Source organism: Elephas maximus, chromosome 15 (genome assembly GCF_024166365.1).
Source record: "Elephas maximus indicus isolate mEleMax1 chromosome 15, mEleMax1 primary haplotype, whole genome shotgun sequence".
Taxonomy (NCBI): domain Eukaryota; kingdom Metazoa; phylum Chordata; class Mammalia; order Proboscidea; family Elephantidae; genus Elephas; species Elephas maximus.
The window spans coordinates 5614596-5632954 of NC_064833.1; the positions used below are offsets into that span (position 1 = coordinate 5614596).

The following is an 18359-nucleotide window of genomic DNA, read 5'->3' on the forward strand; positions in this document are numbered from 1 at the left end:
ACATATTTTGGGGGGACACAATTCAATCTATAACAAGAATATCCCCAACAGAGGATCTAACTCATTTTATGTACTTGATGAATATTTTTTGAATTAATGAATGGGTGAGTGAATGTCTGGATAAACAGCTTCTACTTTAAATTTGCTTACAGAGAAGTCAAAAGTTATTATTTTTATTTTTTACTTTAAATTTGCTTACAGAGGAGTCAAAAGATCAGACAGGCAAATGGACAAATTGAGGACAAAATATTAAGAGTAATGATATATAAAATAATCTGCAAGAGGACAGAAGAGTAAGGCAGGCAGGGGTGGTTTTATGAGAATGGAAGGATTGTGCTGAGTCTTAAATGATGGGTAGGTGTTTGGGGACTTGAACATGGAGGGAAGAGCACCCCAGGTAAAGGGAACAGCACGTGCCAAGAAACCTAGGTGTAGCAGGTAGTATGGATGAATATGAATTAGGTTGCTGACTTGGCTTAGCTTGCAGCCCTTAGAGTTTGCTCCTGTGCGTGAAAGGTGGCCCTGGGAAGGTGGGTGGATCCAAACTAATACAGAAAGTAATAATAACAGGAAAATCTTCATTAATTTGTAAAAAAGAAATCAAGGTATAAGAGGATATGGATTTCTCTGACATTTTTGTGTATGTTTAGTTTATACTCTGCCTTCTAACTTTGCTGATAAAATTATAATAATGCAAGTATAATACATTTTTACCTTTTAAGAGAGTCTTCATGAGACACATGGGCATTTGGTAGAATGTTCTGTTTTTATTGATAAGGGTCCTAAGATACAGAGAGGTTGTGAAATTTACCAAAGGTCATGGGACGGAGCTGATGTTATCCTGGAACTAGACCTGAAGTCACCTGACTATTAGCTCGGAATCTTCCTACCCGACCCTTCCACTGTCACAGGGTGCTAGGGACAAATCACTGGACATATTTATTCTTAGTTCATTACACTTTTTTCTGTATTTTTCTTATTTCTTGACTTCCTCCCTGCCCCAACCTTCCCATACTAGTTAGGTTTTTCGAACCATCTCAAGCATCTTGTACTTCCCAGAACCAGCCATACCATATTATTCTAAAGGGACAGAATGTGCCAATTGGTAATTTTGAAGTGAATTTGATGAGGGGAATGTTGACAGATGTGACAATGCAGAAATGGGACGCTGTGGCTCCCAGGACAAGTGACAGCAGGAAGCCGTAGCCATCCATGGCCCTGGAGGGATAAGAGGAGGAAGAGGTGTTACCAAGTCTGTTGAAGTCTGGGGCCATGGAAGAAGGGCCACCCTACACAACCTGAAGTAATGGAGGAACCCACACAAGGTCACGGTGCTAAAGGAGGTGGAAGTTAGGGAATGTGTCTCCTGACCTCTCTCTTTTTTCACCCTCTGATCTTGTGCTGGCTCTTCCCTTTGGCATACCTGTGAGGCTGGTCTGTAGTAATCAGCGTTCTTGGGGCACAGAGCAGGGCAGAAAATGGACCTGGGAATAAACAGAGAAGAACAAACACACACACCCACGTGTCCTGATGCCTTTGCTCATTCAGTACCTTCTGGTTAAGCTGTCTTTCATTCTTTCCACCAAATGAGAGGCTTGGGTTGTGGCCCATCTCTTTAGTGAGAATGTCTCAAGCTCTAATCCTGCCAGTGCCCATAAACTAGACTTGTATTCAGAACTTAGCACCAAATATAGAGTCTCTGAGTGGTGCAAATGGTTAATACGCTTGGCTGCTAACCAAAAGGTTGGAGGTTCAAGTCCACCTAGAGTCACCTCAGAAAAAAGGCTTGGCAATATAAAATCAGCCGTTGAAAACCCTAATGAAGTAGAATTTTACTCTGACACACATGGGGTCACCGTGAGTCTGAGTCAACTCAACTGCAACTGGTTATTGTAAATGTGAGTTCCCATGGGGCAGGACTCATGGCTGAGTCATCTTTCGACCTTAGAGCTTAGATCCCTGCTTGCAGTGAATAAACAATAAATATTAGTCAAATGAATATATAACTTATATATTCATCTAAGCAACAGTCATATTAGAAGAAAAACAAATAATCTTAGAAGCATCTTTTTTTTTTTTAAGATCTAGAATGCAGAGTTGTCTCATTGACATGACGGTTAGAGGACAGGCTGGTTACTAATGAAATTTTTTAATGCTTACAGACATAAACCTTAGTAAAGCAATGGGTTGCCTAGCAATATTGGGTACTACCTGAAATCAGTTGGATATCATTGGATTTTCTAACAACTTTCTGAGACTGTTTCCATTTGCCACACAAGTGAACTCATCCCAGACATGTTAAGTGGCTTGAACAAGGTCACCTGCCATCTCTTCCTCAACCTCGGCTGTGAACCAGCTGATCTAATACAGTCCTTGACACAAAATCATCGGGTGTTTAGGATCAGATTTATTTTGGAATTTTGATGTTAGTTGACATTGAGTCGGCTCCAATTCAAGGCAACCTATGTATAAACAGAACAAGATATTGCCAAGCCTGGCCCTGCGCCATCTTCATGATTGTTCGTACGTCTGAGTCCATTGTTGCGGCTATTGTGTCAATCCATCTCGTTGAGGGTTTCCCTCGTTTTCATCAACCGTCTGCTTTACCAAACATAATGTTCTTTTCTAGCAATGATGCGTCCAAAGTAAGTGAGCTGAACTCTCGCCATCCTTGCTTCTCAGGAGCATTCTGATTGTATTTCCTCTAAGATTGATTTGTTTGTTCTTCTGACAGTCCAGAGTATACATTTACAGTAACATCTAGGGCAGCACCTCTAATCAAACTCATTAATATGTATGTAACAAAATGTGTGAACATTCAGGCAAAATGGGATAACTAAAGACTGTGAATAGCCTTGTGTCAGTACAAGTCAGGTTTTGCTGTCAACTGAGTTAGGATAAACACTGGTTGGCTTCAGAGGCTGAGGTTTTGGGAATTGTGGGTAAGAAGGTGTGGCTCTGCCTCACTTTCTGTCTACATGGCAAATGGAACCTCTGCCCTTTTTCTCTTTCTTTCTCCTTTTCTCTTCTCCCATCAAAGTCCAGAATGACAGGTGGATGATAATAACAACAACCACAGCAGCTAACTAGTGTTGAGTGGTGAGCCAGAAACTATGCTAAGCTCTTTATATGCATGCTCCCATTTAATGACCACAGCATCTGCTGAGATGGCACCTCCTGTTATTACCTACCTCCTTCCAGATGAAGAAAATGAAGCTCAGGAAGCTGGCCACTTTCTCTAGTGAGCAGTTAATAAGTGTTGAAGCCAGAATTTAAACCCAGGCATCTGGCACCCAAGTCCACACTGTTAGCCACTATGCTTGAAGACAAGGGTCTTGTCTCAGTGATTGTTGGTCCTCCTCTTCTGAAAAACCAAGAACCAAACACGTTGTCATCAAGCTGAGTCCAACCCATGGCGCCCCCTGTGTTACAGTAGAGCTGCTCCATAGAGTTTTCTTGGCTGTAATCTTCATGGGAGTAGATCACCAGGTCTTTTTTGCAGGGTCCTACTGAGTGGTCTTTAAACCCCAAAGCCTAAGTTAGTTATTGTCATTGTTAGGTGCTGTTGGGTCAGTTCTGACTCATGGTGACCCTATGTACAACAGAACGAAACATTGTCTGGTCCTGTGCCATCCTTGCAATAGTAGGTATGTTTAGGTTAGTAGTCCAGCACAAACTATTTGTGCCACTCGAGGTCCCTAGAAAAGTGAGTTACAAACTATAGGTACTTGGTAAATTTTTGGTGAATTAATTTACTGGTGATTTGGGATCCAGGTTGAAACATGTGTGCATGATCAGATCTAGACTATGGTCTGGTTGGGGCATAATGAGTTTTGGAGAAAGCTTGGTGGGATTTGGAACAGTGGTCACATGTGTGGGGAAGGGATCATATTTGAACTATGGTCAATCACATTTGGAGCCATGGTGAGGGTTGGGGCATGGTCAACCTTGAAAGATATATGATCACTGTGGGTGGGCATGGTCCTTGCAATTTTGGGTGAGGGGGGTGCTGGGCTCCCTAAGTGGTCTCTCAGAGTGGCCAGTGGAGTCCAGGTTGAGGGAGTGGTATTATATGGAGATTACATTCAAGACAGTGGGAGGAGGATAGTTCTTTTTGCCCTCTGGCCCTCTCCTTAATGGCATTGACCTCTCGATATTATTTTTCTCTCTTTCCAGGGAGACCGAGGTGCACCTGGGATCCCTGGCTCTCCTGGCAATCATGGCGATCCGGGCATTGGCATTGCTGGCTCTCCTGTGAGTCCTTGCTCTTGGCCATGCAACATGGCCCCACCTCGGGGACTCTGCTTTTCCAGATGATCTGGCAGTGGATCTCCGGTCCTGGGGTCTGTTGGGTGGCAGGCCTGTCTACAGTTGCTGACATTGATGCTGAAACTTGGTGTACTTCTTATGGGAGCAAGACTTTTGTGAGATCAAAACTCACTTGTCTGATTCAAAGGGTAGTGAGAGAGTAAAACTCACTAAAATTAAAAATGAAAGAGGAAGGGACTTGTCAGTCAAACTTTGCAGAAACTGAGTGATAGCCAGTGACATTGGGATGGTTGGGGAGGGGTGTCATATGGGAGAAAGAATGTGCTTTCATGCATTTCAGGCTAAAAAAAAAAAGTTCTTTACCCATCTTCCTCCAGTTAGTACAGGTGAGAACATAAATGGAGTTGAGAAAGGGTTTAATACAGTCCACAGAATAAAATCCATGAAGTGGTCCTTAAACTGTTTGTTTTAATGAATAATTCACATCAGTCTATTAGGTGAGAGTTTGCAAACTCCCTAGAGGTGGTAATTTGAAGAATCCTAAAACCTTTGAGTTAAATAAGAGATGATAAGGATCAGTGAAGCCCAGGCCCTCATCCAAGTTGAGGACTGCTATCAATATCCTCAGTCAGACTCCACTTGAATACCTCTAGAAATAGAAGACACTCTTCTTTCAAAGCCAGTAAGCCTGGCTTTGAAATTTAGACATTTATCTCAATAGAGAATAGAAATTTCTTTTTATAGAGAATGGGATTATGATCTTCTGGACTCTTCACTCACTTCTTCTAATTTTTCCCTTTGTACCACAAAGAACACATCTTTTTTTTTTTTTCTTTCCCCTTTACTGAATGATAATCTTCAGAATTTGAAGGCAGTCTTCTTTTGTCTTGCCTTTCTTTGCTAAAGATACTGTTGTAGAGAAAGAAACCACTCAATCCTTGAAATAAGCTTAGGAGGATTTATTCAGTTAAAAAAAAAAAAAAAGGAAGGAAGAAAAGGTACATTCAAATGCAGAGAGACACCAGTTAACATAAGTGAGAACTTATGACTCCACCAAGAGAGCCTCTAACAGGAATGGATATAGTCTAAGGAACAAAGAAATTATAATACAGTTGTTTGAATGGCAAGTCTTTGGTTGAGGTCACAAGAGGAGTGGGTTAGGAGGTGGGGAATGGGCTTCTACTGGATAAATAGGTACAGAGGCTTATAGTGATTGATTTTAGGGACTAATTACAGAGGTTTTCAATCACAGTCACATATCCTTCAGGAACGGTCATAAAAACCCAATGGTTGATGTTAAGCAGCTGTAACCATTCAGTACCAGTACCTCATTTCTCAGAAACAGTTTGTTAAAACAAAATCCTTTTAAGTTGTCTGGGAAACTTTAGATAAGGCTAGCACAAGGACCCTTAACAATTGTTTATTTTATTTTATTACATCCTTGTCATAAGGAGACATTTCTTAGGCCTACTTTACACAAAAAGACACCTGTATCAAGATTCCCTTCCTTGGAGTGTATTTCTTTTACATCCTGGCTTGACCACAGAGTGAAACTCCCTCAGTTTCCATAAAAAAAATGGCTACTAGCAATTAAGGAGCCAAATTGCAGGCACCTGTGAAAAGTCTGGGTTGGCTCAGCTGAGAGCAGCTAGGCAAATAGAGTCCCCAGCAGGCATGTAAAAAGATCAATTCACCAAAAACTGAGTTTAATCCAGTCATTTAGTCCTGGTCAAAAAGGCTTCATGAACTTCTCCTTTATACACTGTCTTAGTCATCTAGTGCAGCTATAACAGAAATACCACAAGTGGATGGCTTTAACAAAGAGAAATTTATTTTCTCACAGTCTAGTAGGCTAGAAATCCAAATTCAGGGCCTCAGCTCCAGGAGAAGGCTTTCTGTCTCTGTTGGTTCTGGAGGAAGGTCCTTGTCATCAATCTTCCCCTGGACTAGGAGCTTCTCCGCACAGGAACCTGGGGTCCAAAGGACGTGCTCTGCTCCTGGTGCTGTTTTCTTGGTGGTATGAGGTCCCCGTGTCTCTCTGCTCACTTCTCCCTCTTATTTCTCAAAAGAGATTGGCTCAAGGCACAATCCAATCTTGTAGACTGAGTCCTGCCTCATACGTTATGTTAAACTTCTGCCTATCCCACCTTATTAACGTCATAGAGGTAGGATTCACAACACATAGGAAAGTCATATCAGATGACAAAATGGTGGACAATTACACAGTACTGGGAATCATGGCCTAGCCAAGTTGATACACGTATTTTGGGGGGACACAATTCAATCCATAACACACACCGTACCTCATTAAAACATCTTAAAATTGAATTTACTTTTTTCTTGACACCCATGTCTTACTGTTATTTAAAAGATGCTCAAATACCTAATACTTTTAAAATGCCAAATAGTTAACCTGCTGAGCTACTAACAGAAAGGTTGGAGACTCAAGTCCACCCAGAGGCACTTTGGAAGAAAGGCTTGGTGATCTACTTCAAAACAATCAGGCATTGAAAACCCTATGAAGCACAGTTGTACTCTGACATACATGGGGCTGCCATCAGTTGGAATCAGCTCGATGGCAACTTGTCTTTTAAGACTTGTCATAGCCAAACTACCTATGTATTATTCTTATCATTGTTGTTGTGTTATTGTTATTGTTATTATTTTAACCCAGAAGCACAATCTGACTTTGTCACTATTGCATGTAACCTGAATATATTCCGAAGTACCACATGGCTCAGCCTCTACTTGGCTTTGCATTCAAGAAAAGCCGACCACACCAAAAATAATTAAGCAATACCTTTCTTCACGTGAGTCTCAGAGAATAAGACAGAAAAGCCAATTTACAACGCACAACAGCACTTCTATAATGAAAATCCGTTTCCTCCCCTCTGCAGTTCTCTTTCAGCCAGAGTTGCTCTCGAGTGTCTCAGTCTCTCCCTGAAACTCTCTAGCTGTTCTCTGCCCCCCACATCCAAGCTTGCCTCACTGCATAACCATCAGAAATGGCTGCCTCACTTCAACTTCTGCCTACTGGCAATATGGGCTGTTTCCGTGGTGTTAGGAGGCCAAGATTGCTCTGTATCTTCCCAGTTGTCCCTGGATACTGTGGAAGGAAGTACATAGAATCATCTTGGGAGTGTCTAGCTTTGGTCTGTTTTTCATAAAAGAAATTCTCAAGTAGAATTTCTGCAGAACAAAACTCTCCACTTCATTACCTTTACCTTTTGGCCTTGGGTATTTTTTGTCTGTTGTTAACTGGAAGGCACTGTATGACACAGGATGCAGTAAAGAAACTCAATAGTTCAGAGTTTCTTATTTCTGGAATCTTTCTTTAATAGGGCCCAATCTGCTGGAGTCAGGGTTCTGAATCATGCAGAACTTACCCCTTAGAATAGAGGCCTGGCTGTAAGTGAAACTGTAGGATCTTAGCCTGGGTGAGGTACCCTCCTTCACTGAACATGTTAACATCCTTTAACATGTTCCAGTCAACTTTCCAAGGATTCACTGGATCAAGATGTTAATTAGAATACCAGCCAGTAGAGGTGGCCACCATTCGCCCCACCTCCCACTTAAGAGCCAGCAAGAACATCCCATGAAATATGGTCCTGCCTAAGTGATTCCACCTGAAAAGTAATGGGCTGGCTTCAGCCAAGAGGCTGTAAATAACTGTTTAGTGTCTTTCCACCACTCCAACTTATTAAAAGCTTCTGTGATAGATGTTACCTTATCGAGTTTTCATAAATCCTGCCTTTGGCCAGCAGCCCAGGTTGCTGATGGCCTGGGAATCTGTATGGTGGGTTTGGAAATATGCTGAGACTAGGAGTGTGCAGGAGGTAAAGAAGAGGGCAGCTGGGGAGAGGATGTCAAGTTCATTAAGCATGCGACTGCCCCTTCACAGGAGCAGAGCCATTTGTTGAGTGGGTCTGTGGTCCTGCGAAGTCTAGAAGCATTTCGCTTCCTCCACCTCACTTAGACCTTTCAAAGTTGGTTTAGCATTTGGCTACAGCAGAGACCCTGCAGAAGCAGCCCCTGAGAACAGGATTCAAGGGCCAGGAGTTTATGTGGGAGGTGATGGAAGAAAGCACCACTTAGGGAGCGGCAAAGTGAGACTGGGAAGGAAAGAAGCAGGTTACCTCTATGGCAGCTGGGACTCAATCTCCAGGAGGACCTCTGGGAGATTGAGTAGGCAGTCTCAGAGTTGCTCTGCCAAAGGGGCAATGAGCTGGCTATTTATGCACCAGCTCCTGTACATCACGGTTTTAAGGCTGCTCTCTGGGTAGTCAGCTCCCAAACACTCTCAGCCTGCTCCACAAAGCCAGCTCTTCTCCTGCATCACTGGCTTGCGGTGTCCTTGGGATGGCAGGATTTATTCATTCCATTAAGTTCTCAGAGAAGGCACATTGAGGCTAAATGGATTACAAGTCATTTTCCATTTCCTTCCTCCTGTGACTTAGCGTTCGAGGAGCAGCTCTGACTCCCTAGGAGAAGCCCCCTGCTTTCTCTGCAAGCTCTGCACCTTCGACTGGGGAGGAGAAAGGAGAGGAGGCTATCTTTTGGGGTTTCGGCTTCCCTCTGCAAGATATTAGAAAACAAACAAAAAAAAATCCCTTTAATCTTCAGGTTGCCTCTAATCTTCCTGTGAGATTTTAAAATGCTTAAAAATGATCCACCCAGGCTCTGAGGGAGATCAAAGTGCTAATAGTCCTCACTGGCAGTTGGAGCTTGGGGTTTGGACAGACAGGTTTTCTACTAACAGCAGGGTGACCTGGTATCTGTTCCTTCCATCCTGGACTATCAGTTTCTCCTGGGTCGTTTGCCAACATTTTCCGCAGCATCCTCAGGTGTATTGGCAGATTACAATGTGAGAACGTTGGTGATAACGCTGGTACCCTACTTCTGTCCTTATGATGCCATAACAGTCCTCTTCCTGGGACATCTTTCTCGGCTTCCCAACCTGGAAAGACTTCTCCCTTTCCTGAGCACCTCCAACACTCCGTCTCTGGAATCACTTGTACTGATGCCTAACTTTGGATGCTGGGAAGATTCTTTTGTTGATGGGAAAAACAGGTCTTAACTTAGTTTCTGCTTTCACTTCTGATTGGGAACTCTCCTTTCTGGGCTAAATCAGCCTGGAATCGGCTAATTTAATAGCTTAGCACATTCTTCTCTCCCCTGTATTTCCTATAAATTGGTAATTGGACCTAGAGTCTTAATCAGATTCAGGTTTGATGACGACTTCCTAGGTGGCATGTTGTTTCATCAAAAGGCGTATGATGTCCGGTCGTCTGTTGGTGATGTTAGCACCCTTTGATGTCCAGTGCTTAGACCAATTAGGACATCAAGCATTGCAAATCGGTGATATGGTTCTCTCACCCTCTTTTTTACTTATTAGCTGGAATACTTCTATATAGAGAAACATTCCCTTACTTACTACTTGGATACCTAGTGGCACAATTCATATGGAATATAGAATAGAAATGCTCAATTTTTTTCTATTGTTTTCAAATAAAGATGAGGTTGCTTAGCATCCTGCAAAGATTACCAATTAATTCTTTTCTTGTTTTTAAGAATAATTTTTTTTTTTACTCATAGGTTGAAATACATTCGATGTTTCAATATTTTGTAGTTATGCTTCCTTTTGAGATTTAAATTATCCCGTCTTTGGCCAATAGTAGCCTATTGAAGTTGGTCCCTGAGCGCCTTTTTTAAAAATAATATTTTATTGTATTTTTGGTGAAAGTTTGAAGGTTTTCACAGCAGTTTAGGTTCCCATTCAACAATTTCTACATAAATTGTTCAGTGACATTGGTTTCATTCTTTACAACTTGTGAACATTCTCATTATTTCCATTCCGGTTATTCCATTTTCATTAATCTAGTTGGCTCCTGAGTATTTTTAACACAAGCCTAGCAGTCATTCATAGTTTTCTTGCTCTCTGGGATGACAATTTGTTACAGTATGTATATCTCTTGCCCAGAACTTAGATCAGTCATTTCTCCAAGGAGTCCCATTTCCTTTTAGTGGAAACTGGCATGTGAAGACCAGAATCCAAGTGCTGAGATAACATGACTCTTGAACAAACACATCAGACTGGATCATCTTGGAAAAGAAGGTTGTAATTGCTAAAAAAACAGAATGATATTCAGAAGTCATTTTACAACCCCCCCTTTTTGATATACTTCCATATTTCTCAAAACACGCAGTAACAAAACAGCTGTGAGAATGCCTTTTATGGGCCAGACGCTGGCTTGGTTCTCTACCTAGAGCGCCTCCTTTTATTTCTCACAACAGAATTCAGAGTGATCCTCTGTCTTCAGGTTGCGATTGAGGAAACTGAAGCTCAAAGAGACTATGTAACTTGCTCAAGGTCAAACAGCTAATAACTGCTGAAGCTAAGGTGGAAATGAAGGCTTTTGTCAAAGAGAAATTGGTAGCAGGTACATTACTTTGATTTTGGGGGTTTCCTACCCATGAAACCAAATATTCACTTTAAAGAAATTCCTGACCAAAATTAATCCACCAGTGGGTTTTCTTTCACCCGAAATTGCAAATCCTTTCTTTCCTACTTGAAGCCAGGCTTGCTAAATTAGAATTTTAAATGATAAGGCTGAGTAGAGGGCCAGAGACCATCTTGTGAAAAAATATCTCAGTAAAAGGGGGAGGACAGGGTTCAATTGATAATGTTAATTAGCCCATGGCTGATCTTCTGTATTTCTCCCTCCTCTCCTTTTATAATCCTTATTGTACTGTTACCTGGTGGAAACCCCAGGCTCTGCCCGGTATGACTCAAATTTGGCCGATAAATGAGAGACTGAGGTGGGGGAGCTGGAAAGGCACCTTTATTTCGTTGCACAAGGAAAGGAGTCAGTGAGAGCTGCTGCTGCCAAGACTGCTCCCTGAGGGCAAGGGGGAAAGTTGCTTTTAAGGGGCTTACAAGTAGGGAGCTCATATAAGTTACAGAAGCAACTTTTTTTTTATCCAGGCATCATGGGGTTTACATATAACTTCCAAGCAAAGAAAGCAAGATTGTAATGCAAAGCTGTGGGGGAAGAAGCCAGGCAAAGCAAACAGTATTCTGATGCAAAGCTGCTTGAGGCCCTAGCTTCTCTGAGCCATTTGCTTTTTCTGGAATCAAAATGGTCTCCCTATTAAAAAAAACCCAAATGCATATGGAATAACTACGCAGAATAAACTCTGTGTTCCAATTTCATTGAGTTTTGAATATTTTTAACACCTTTAATAACTAAATCCATCCTCACAGGCAGATTTTATATTATAAACCCAGTGCCGTTGAGTCGATTCCGACTCATAGTGACCCTATGGGGCAGAGTAGAACTGCCCCTTAGAGTTTCCAAGGAGTGCCCGGTTGATTCGAACTTCCAGCCCTATTAAATGACATAATAAATGAATTTGGAGCCTAGCCTACTGACCAAGTTATGTGATTGAGGTAGATCACGGTATTTAATTGGAAGCAAATGGTGTCTCTAAAATGACATGACAGCATTTCCCATGTCAGTAATACACTATCCCTATGCCTTTTCCTCGTGAGAGGTCCTTCTTTTAAAATAAGTATACAGCCTCAATAGGATACTACTTTGACAGGAACAAAATTCAGATGCACATGTCCATTGACTTACAGTTGGACAGAGCTACAGTGGAGGAAACAATAACTTCTGAGTCAAAGAGTCCAAAGGTGAGATTCTGAGTTCGTTATTTTAACTGCCTGACTTTGGATAAGTTACTTAATGGCTTTTAACTTCAATTTCTCCATCAGTAGCAAAGAGATGTGGAAACCCCAGGTTGTGGATTTCCCATAGGGATTAAAATGAAATTTTCCACGTGTGAAGCAGATAGTACTGCTTCTGCTCAAAGACCAATAGCTGTAAATGCCCTTCCTTTATTACCACCTGTGGTTTGTGCATCAGAGAATTTCCCTAGCCAGCCCTCCTCCTTAGGCCCATGTTATAGAGCTGTTTCGTTCATTCCTGGAGTGGAACCTAATTCAGAGAGAGAAAGAGAAATGGACTGAAACAGAAGTGCTATGATAGCCTGGTGGTTTTTCAGGTCATTTGGTAAAAAGGGTGAAAAAGAATAATTCCAGAGATTTACTCTGATTTGGGACTCTTCATCTTCAGAGTTATCAGGTGACCTATGAATTAAGTTTCTCTCCTTTTTCAGTTCAGCAGCTGCACAGGCTTCTCACGAAATAGTATTCACTGTGATTCTTAAAAAAACAGCTCTTCCCGGAAATTCCTATTTCGTGTTAGTTTCAATCTCATTTAAACTGTTTACTGAAATTTCCATTTCAGTGCTTTTATTGTTCATTTCTAAAGGTTCTCTCTGGCTCTTTTTGGTATCTGCCAACAGTGACATTTTTGATAATGTCATCTGTCATCATGATAAACTACTCAGACCTTAAAATGAAAATTCAGAGGATTTATTCAGCGTTAAAGATCCATTCAAATGGGGGAATCACCAGCTCACAGAAGTGAAAACCAGTGAGTTCCGGTGACAGGCAGGCATGGCTATAGGGTTAGAATGGGAAGTTACAGTAAAAAATCATTGATTGGTTAAACATTCACTGAGGTCAGTGGAGGGAGGGTTGAGCGAAGCAGGGAGAAGGCTTCCAGTGGATACATACATATATAGGTGGGCTACAAAGATTGGTTACAAAGGTTAATTGCAAGAGTTCATTCGGGCACAGAGATTATGGTCATAGTCACAAGATGCTTACCAGGCATACGTTCCAGAATAGATCATAAAAATGTTTTACTTGATGTAAAACATTTCTTGAGGATTTATAATAATGGGGTTGTGATAAACATTGGCACCAAGACCCCTTCCTTAGAAAAGCAAAATCTTTCTAGCCGGCTGGGAGATTCAGATAATGGGTTGGCACCAAAGTCTTTTTCCTAAGACTTCATTTCTACATCCTTATCATGGAGAGAATGTTTCTTGAGGCCATCTTACACAAGTGTATTTGCGTCAAGACTCACCTCCTGGGATGCGTTCCTTCCACATTCTGACTTGACCACAGGAGAAGTATCTCCTTAGCTGCCGGTGGTTGCTGGCCAGATCAAGAACCCAAGGTTCCGGCATATTAAAAGGTCCAATCTAATTCTGCTGAATGCAGCAGAGGCCTGGGCTGGTGTAGTTGTTTTTACTTCAGTCGAGGGGGCTTCATGAATTTCTTCTTTACACATGCTTTTTTCTACTGTGTTTGATTTCTTTTATACATTTAATCATTTGAACAGATCTCTTTTATCACTTGTGTCTGACAACCCTGCCATCTGAAGTTCCTGAGAAGTCTAATTCTGCTATTTTGTCTACTGACACTCTTGTGGTGACTAGCTTTGTAATTTGAGATTGTTTATTCATGTCCTTTGGGAATGTATCGGTGAGAATCCTGTAGCCTGCTGCCCTGAGAGGTGATCTGCATTTGGTTTTGCTGGGTGCCCCAGGGATCTATTTGTGTATGGACGTCTTGGCTTTGAGCTCAAACTATGCTCATATGTAACTATGTTTATATTTAACAGCCCTAATAGCTATGTGAGGACAGGGCCTGGAGAATGAATTCTCAAAGGAGGCCTTTCTTCATTATGCAGCTGTATCAGAGGCGTCTCAGAAGAAAGCCCTGTCAATCTACTTCTGAAAAATCAGTCATTGCAAACCCTGTGGAGCATGGTTCCACTCTGACACACATGGGGTCGCCATGATTCAGAGTCGACTTGATGGAAATTTTTTTTTTAATCCTAGGTGAAGACAGATGAGTCTCCTTGACATCTTTCATTTTCCATTCTTTAACTGAGGTTGTAACCCAAGGGTCAGCAAACTATATCCTACAGGTCAAACAGGGCCGCACGCCTATTTCTGTGCAACCCACCTACTAATGTTCATGTTTTTAAATGGCTGAAAAAAATCAAACTTAAGAATAATCTTTTATAACATGTGAAAACTAAATGAAATTTAAACTTCAGTGTTTGTAAAGGTTTGTTGGAACACAGCGTGCCCATTCATTAACAGAGAGGATGTGACACTGTGGCTTAAAGATGGGAGGAATTCAGCTCTTCCTTCCAGGGCAAGTGAGGTTCTGGCTTGAACATAAACCTGGCATCTCATCTAAATGAGCAGTTCGTTCCTACTTTGCTTACTTGTTTGTTTTTTTCTTAGGGCCCTGCTGGACCGCCAGGAGAGAAGGGGCCACCGGTATAGTATGACTTAAATAAAGGGTCTAGGGGAGGCATTCTGCTCTAATCAAAGTGATTTTAAATGGGAGGAGCCAAAAATAGTTTCTGAAAATTCCTAACGTGAAACATTGTGGACTCTCCAAAATATAAAATTGACTTATGGAATGATAGAGTGGGAAGGGGACAGTGGGGTCAGCTATTTAATGTGCCCATTTTATAGTTGGGCAATCTGAGACTGGCTTTGCTTTTTGGCATCTCTCCATCACAGAAGACAGCCCTGGTTAAATGAATGTGATCAGACAATTGCCAGAAGAAATTATTTTGATCCCTGACTTCTTCGCCCCTAGTCATGTATGTGGCCATGAGCAAATGAGGGGATTTCTATTGACCTGTAAAGTGGGCATGGCGATACTCAGGGCCATTGTGGATGGAATAACTGTTAGGTTAAACAGCAGGAGCACTCTCAGTGAGAGGCCCAGTGATGATGATATGTGCGCGTGTATTTATCAGGAAAATGTGGATTCCTATAAACTCACCCCATTGGAGGAGGAGCTGTGTGTGACTAGGTATCGTGATACATTTATGTCATATCCTGTACTTATTTCAAATTCTGCTCATTCATGTGATCACTGAACTAAGGAGGACAGGGATTTTTATACCCATTCTCGTAGGGGAATTTGAGGCTCGGAACAGTTAAGATTGACAGGCCTGAGATGTCAGAGAAAGTTATTGGCCACATTGAAGCAGGTCAGACTCTAAATGGAGGGAGCGGGGTGTAGGGAAGATTTCCTTCACCTTGATCTAGACAAGGCCAGGTTGCACCATTCTGGCACCTGCCAGGAGAAAGAACAGATTCTCACCTGCAGATCTATTTAAGGAAAAGCCTTACAGGAGGGAAATCCATAATGAAAGACACCTGTGCCATTTTCTGATGTCATTTTCACCAGAATAGGAATGATTTTCTTACAAAACCCAGTAAATGCTGTGTATGTGACGCCGAGCACTGTGCCGGGGCCTTACACAAGTTAATGTTTTGAGCATCTCAGTAATCCCAGGGGCTGGTTATCCATAGGACATCGCAGGGGTGAGCTGGATCTGAGTCCAGGCTGGTCTCACTGCGGGTGAGGGTGGGTGGTGTCTATTTCCACTGTGCTCAGGGCCAGACAGGAGCTTGCAGTGTGGGATTGTTGCGTGTTTTCCGTGTGCATTTCCGTCAGTTTGTGCAGGGCACGGTGAGATGAGTGAGCTCAGAGCAGGGTGCAGTGAGATGAGTGACACCAGAGCAGGGCACCCTTTGGCACCATTTCATCAGATCCCTCCTAGCAGCAGGGCATTCCCACAGCAAAAGCCAATAAGTCCACCTTATTTGCTTAAAACTTGCGGTTGTCTTCTGTTCTTTTTCACCAGGGATCTCGAGGCTTACCTGGATTCCCAGGGCCCCAGGGACCAGCCGGCCGGGATGTAAGTAAAGAGTAGCACATGGGCTCAGCTGGGGTACTGTGGTTGCCCCTGGAGCCTTCCCCCCGACCCCATGATGGGACCAGCCACCCCCAGACACCCCTTGAACATGTGGCTGGCTTCATAGTTCAGTCCAGAGCTCTCTGGAAACCCCAGGAGGAGCTGCTGGGCTCCGTTCATCCTTGACTCTTCCCTGTCAACATCTATTTGTTCATTTATGTATGTATCTGGCTACCTGTTCTGTAGATTGTGGCCTATAATTTTGTATTGTCCAGCTTCATTTCTTAGGCTTTCGTGTCATGCTTTTAGAGGCTCGTGAGCTCCTGGGTATCCCATACAATGTCTCCTATTTTATGTCAATTTCTTTACATACCTGGCTAGTCAGATCTGTGCATTTCAGATACCACCTTCTCCATGACCTTGTTGCAGACCCTTGGCTGGAAGGCTCTCTCCCTTCCAAGGGATTACACAAACTTATCTGAGGCTTCCTGGGGAGGCATCATTTCCTACTTTGCAGCAATGCTAATCACCCCCAGTCTACATTATCTGACCCTTGCTCAGGTAGAGCTGAGTGCCAAGAAGGTGAAGACCATGTCTTTTGCACCTGTAGGTCCCTGTTGACTAGCAGCAGGCCAGGTGCACAGAAGGACTCAGTACATACTTATTGATCAAAAGGATGAATGACAACTGTGAGTTCTTATAGATCAAAGATGTCTGGCACCAGTAACAGTGGCATTCACTGCTTAGACATGCCTCTTTCCACATCTAGCGTTTCAGTGCCTTATCAGCAGCATCAGGGAGCCGTGGTAGCGCAGTGATTAAGGCACTCAGCAGCTATCTGAAAGGCCAGTGGTTCAAACCCACCAGCTGTTCCACTGGAGAAAGATGTGGCAGTCTGCTTCTGTGAAGACTTATAGCCTTGGAAATCATACAACACAGTTCTACTCTGTCCTCCAGGGTCACTATGGGTCAGAATCGACTCAACGGCAGCGGGTTTGGTTTGGTTTTGGTATAAGCATCAATGATAAATTACCTTCCCCATCCCTCCTAGGATTTTATTTCAGAAAACATAGTTATTCTCCTATTCCTGTCTCTAGATACATTTAATATCTGCCCAGCTCTCAAGTTACATCCTTACAGCCTGTCCAATAGAAATACCCTCCTCCTTTTCAAAGCCAGTCCTTCTGACTGTGTTTGGAAAAGGACGGTGCAAGTTTAAAACAGGTGTGGCTGTGTATGTGTGTGTGCATGAATGTGTGTGTGAGTATGTGTGCATGAATGTGTGTGTGAGTATGTGTGCATGTGTGTGTGTGTGTAGGTGAGTGTGTGTGAGTGTGTATGTGAGTGTGTTGTGTGTGTGAGTGTGTGAGTATGAGTGTGAGAGTGTGTGAGAGAGTGTGTGTGTGCATATGCACTCCATGTGCAGGAGTTGTTTTTGGTTATGACTCTTCTAACCCTTTGCCACTGTTGAATGTTTCCTGGGAAGCCCTGGGTATTCAGCTGAGAGTGGAAACCATGAGTTTTTATTGGTGCCAGTCTTTGTGGCTGGGTGATTTTCCCCCTGAATTACATCTGAAAGATGCAGAAGTTGGGTAGATTGGATCGCCATCAAATGCTGGCAAAGTTAATATTCTCTTTCTTTTTGTAGGGTGTACCAGGAAACCCAGGAGAAAGAGGGCCTCCTGGCAAACCAGTACGTCATCTTATTTTTCTCGATGAATGTTGATTATAGACAGGGCTCTGGCAAGAAATAAAATGCAACTCAGATGGTTCAGAAAACTTTATGAAGGGGCTTTGTGCAGAGGTGTGGGCAGAGGGAACTATTCTGGGAGGCTGAGACACCTTGATATGGACTAATGGGCAGCCGATACTGCCATAGGCCTAAAGGAGCAAGGGAAAGAGTATTTTCAGAACCAAGGGGGAACTGAAATGACGGGGTAAGAACTGCTGGGTAGCAGTCATAATTGTGAGTTCCAAGCCACTGCCAGAAATCTGGGCTTGGGCAGGGCGGAGCAGCCAAGCAATAGCCTACCTCAGTGTCTGCTCCACTGCCCATCTCCCAGCAGGGCCTCTCCTTGGTCCATCTCAGCCCCAGGCCAGTGGGCAAGGAGCCAGTTATACATCCCAACGGTCCTGGGCATGGAGCCAGTAGAGAAGGACAGACCATGGAGCTGAGGGTTGAGCAAATGCAGAATGGCAGCACTGTGAATTCCAACCTGCCATGTCCTGATCCTTTGCTCAGTAATGTCAACACCTCCCAACTGCCCACTTTGTGCAGTGGCTGAAGTCTTCCTGCTCTCACAGTGAGCACAGTGGATGCTGTGAAACAATGAGCAGGGATGTACTGCCTGCTTGCTTGGTCCTGGGTACTTGGCCCCAGTCTGGTCCCAGCTCCCTGCCCATGCCCACATTCTCTGAGTGGGAGGCCAATGCCAGGAAAGC

The 18359-nt window shown here is 43.0% G+C and overlaps 1 protein-coding gene across 2 annotated transcripts in view; it reads left to right on the forward strand.

Annotated features, from left to right (window-relative positions):
* The window catches only part of COL22A1 (collagen type XXII alpha 1 chain), a 295566-nt gene that overhangs the window by 210182 nt on the left and 67025 nt on the right, over positions 1–18359 (forward strand). For both annotated transcript variants that reach the window (XM_049854093.1, XM_049854094.1), the window contains 4 exons: positions 4177–4254; positions 14443–14478; positions 15867–15920; positions 17566–17610. In XM_049854093.1, coding sequence (XP_049710050.1) covers positions 4177–4254; positions 14443–14478; positions 15867–15920; positions 17566–17610 — 213 coding nt within the window. The remainder of the gene's footprint in view (positions 1–4176; positions 4255–14442; positions 14479–15866; positions 15921–17565; positions 17611–18359) is intronic.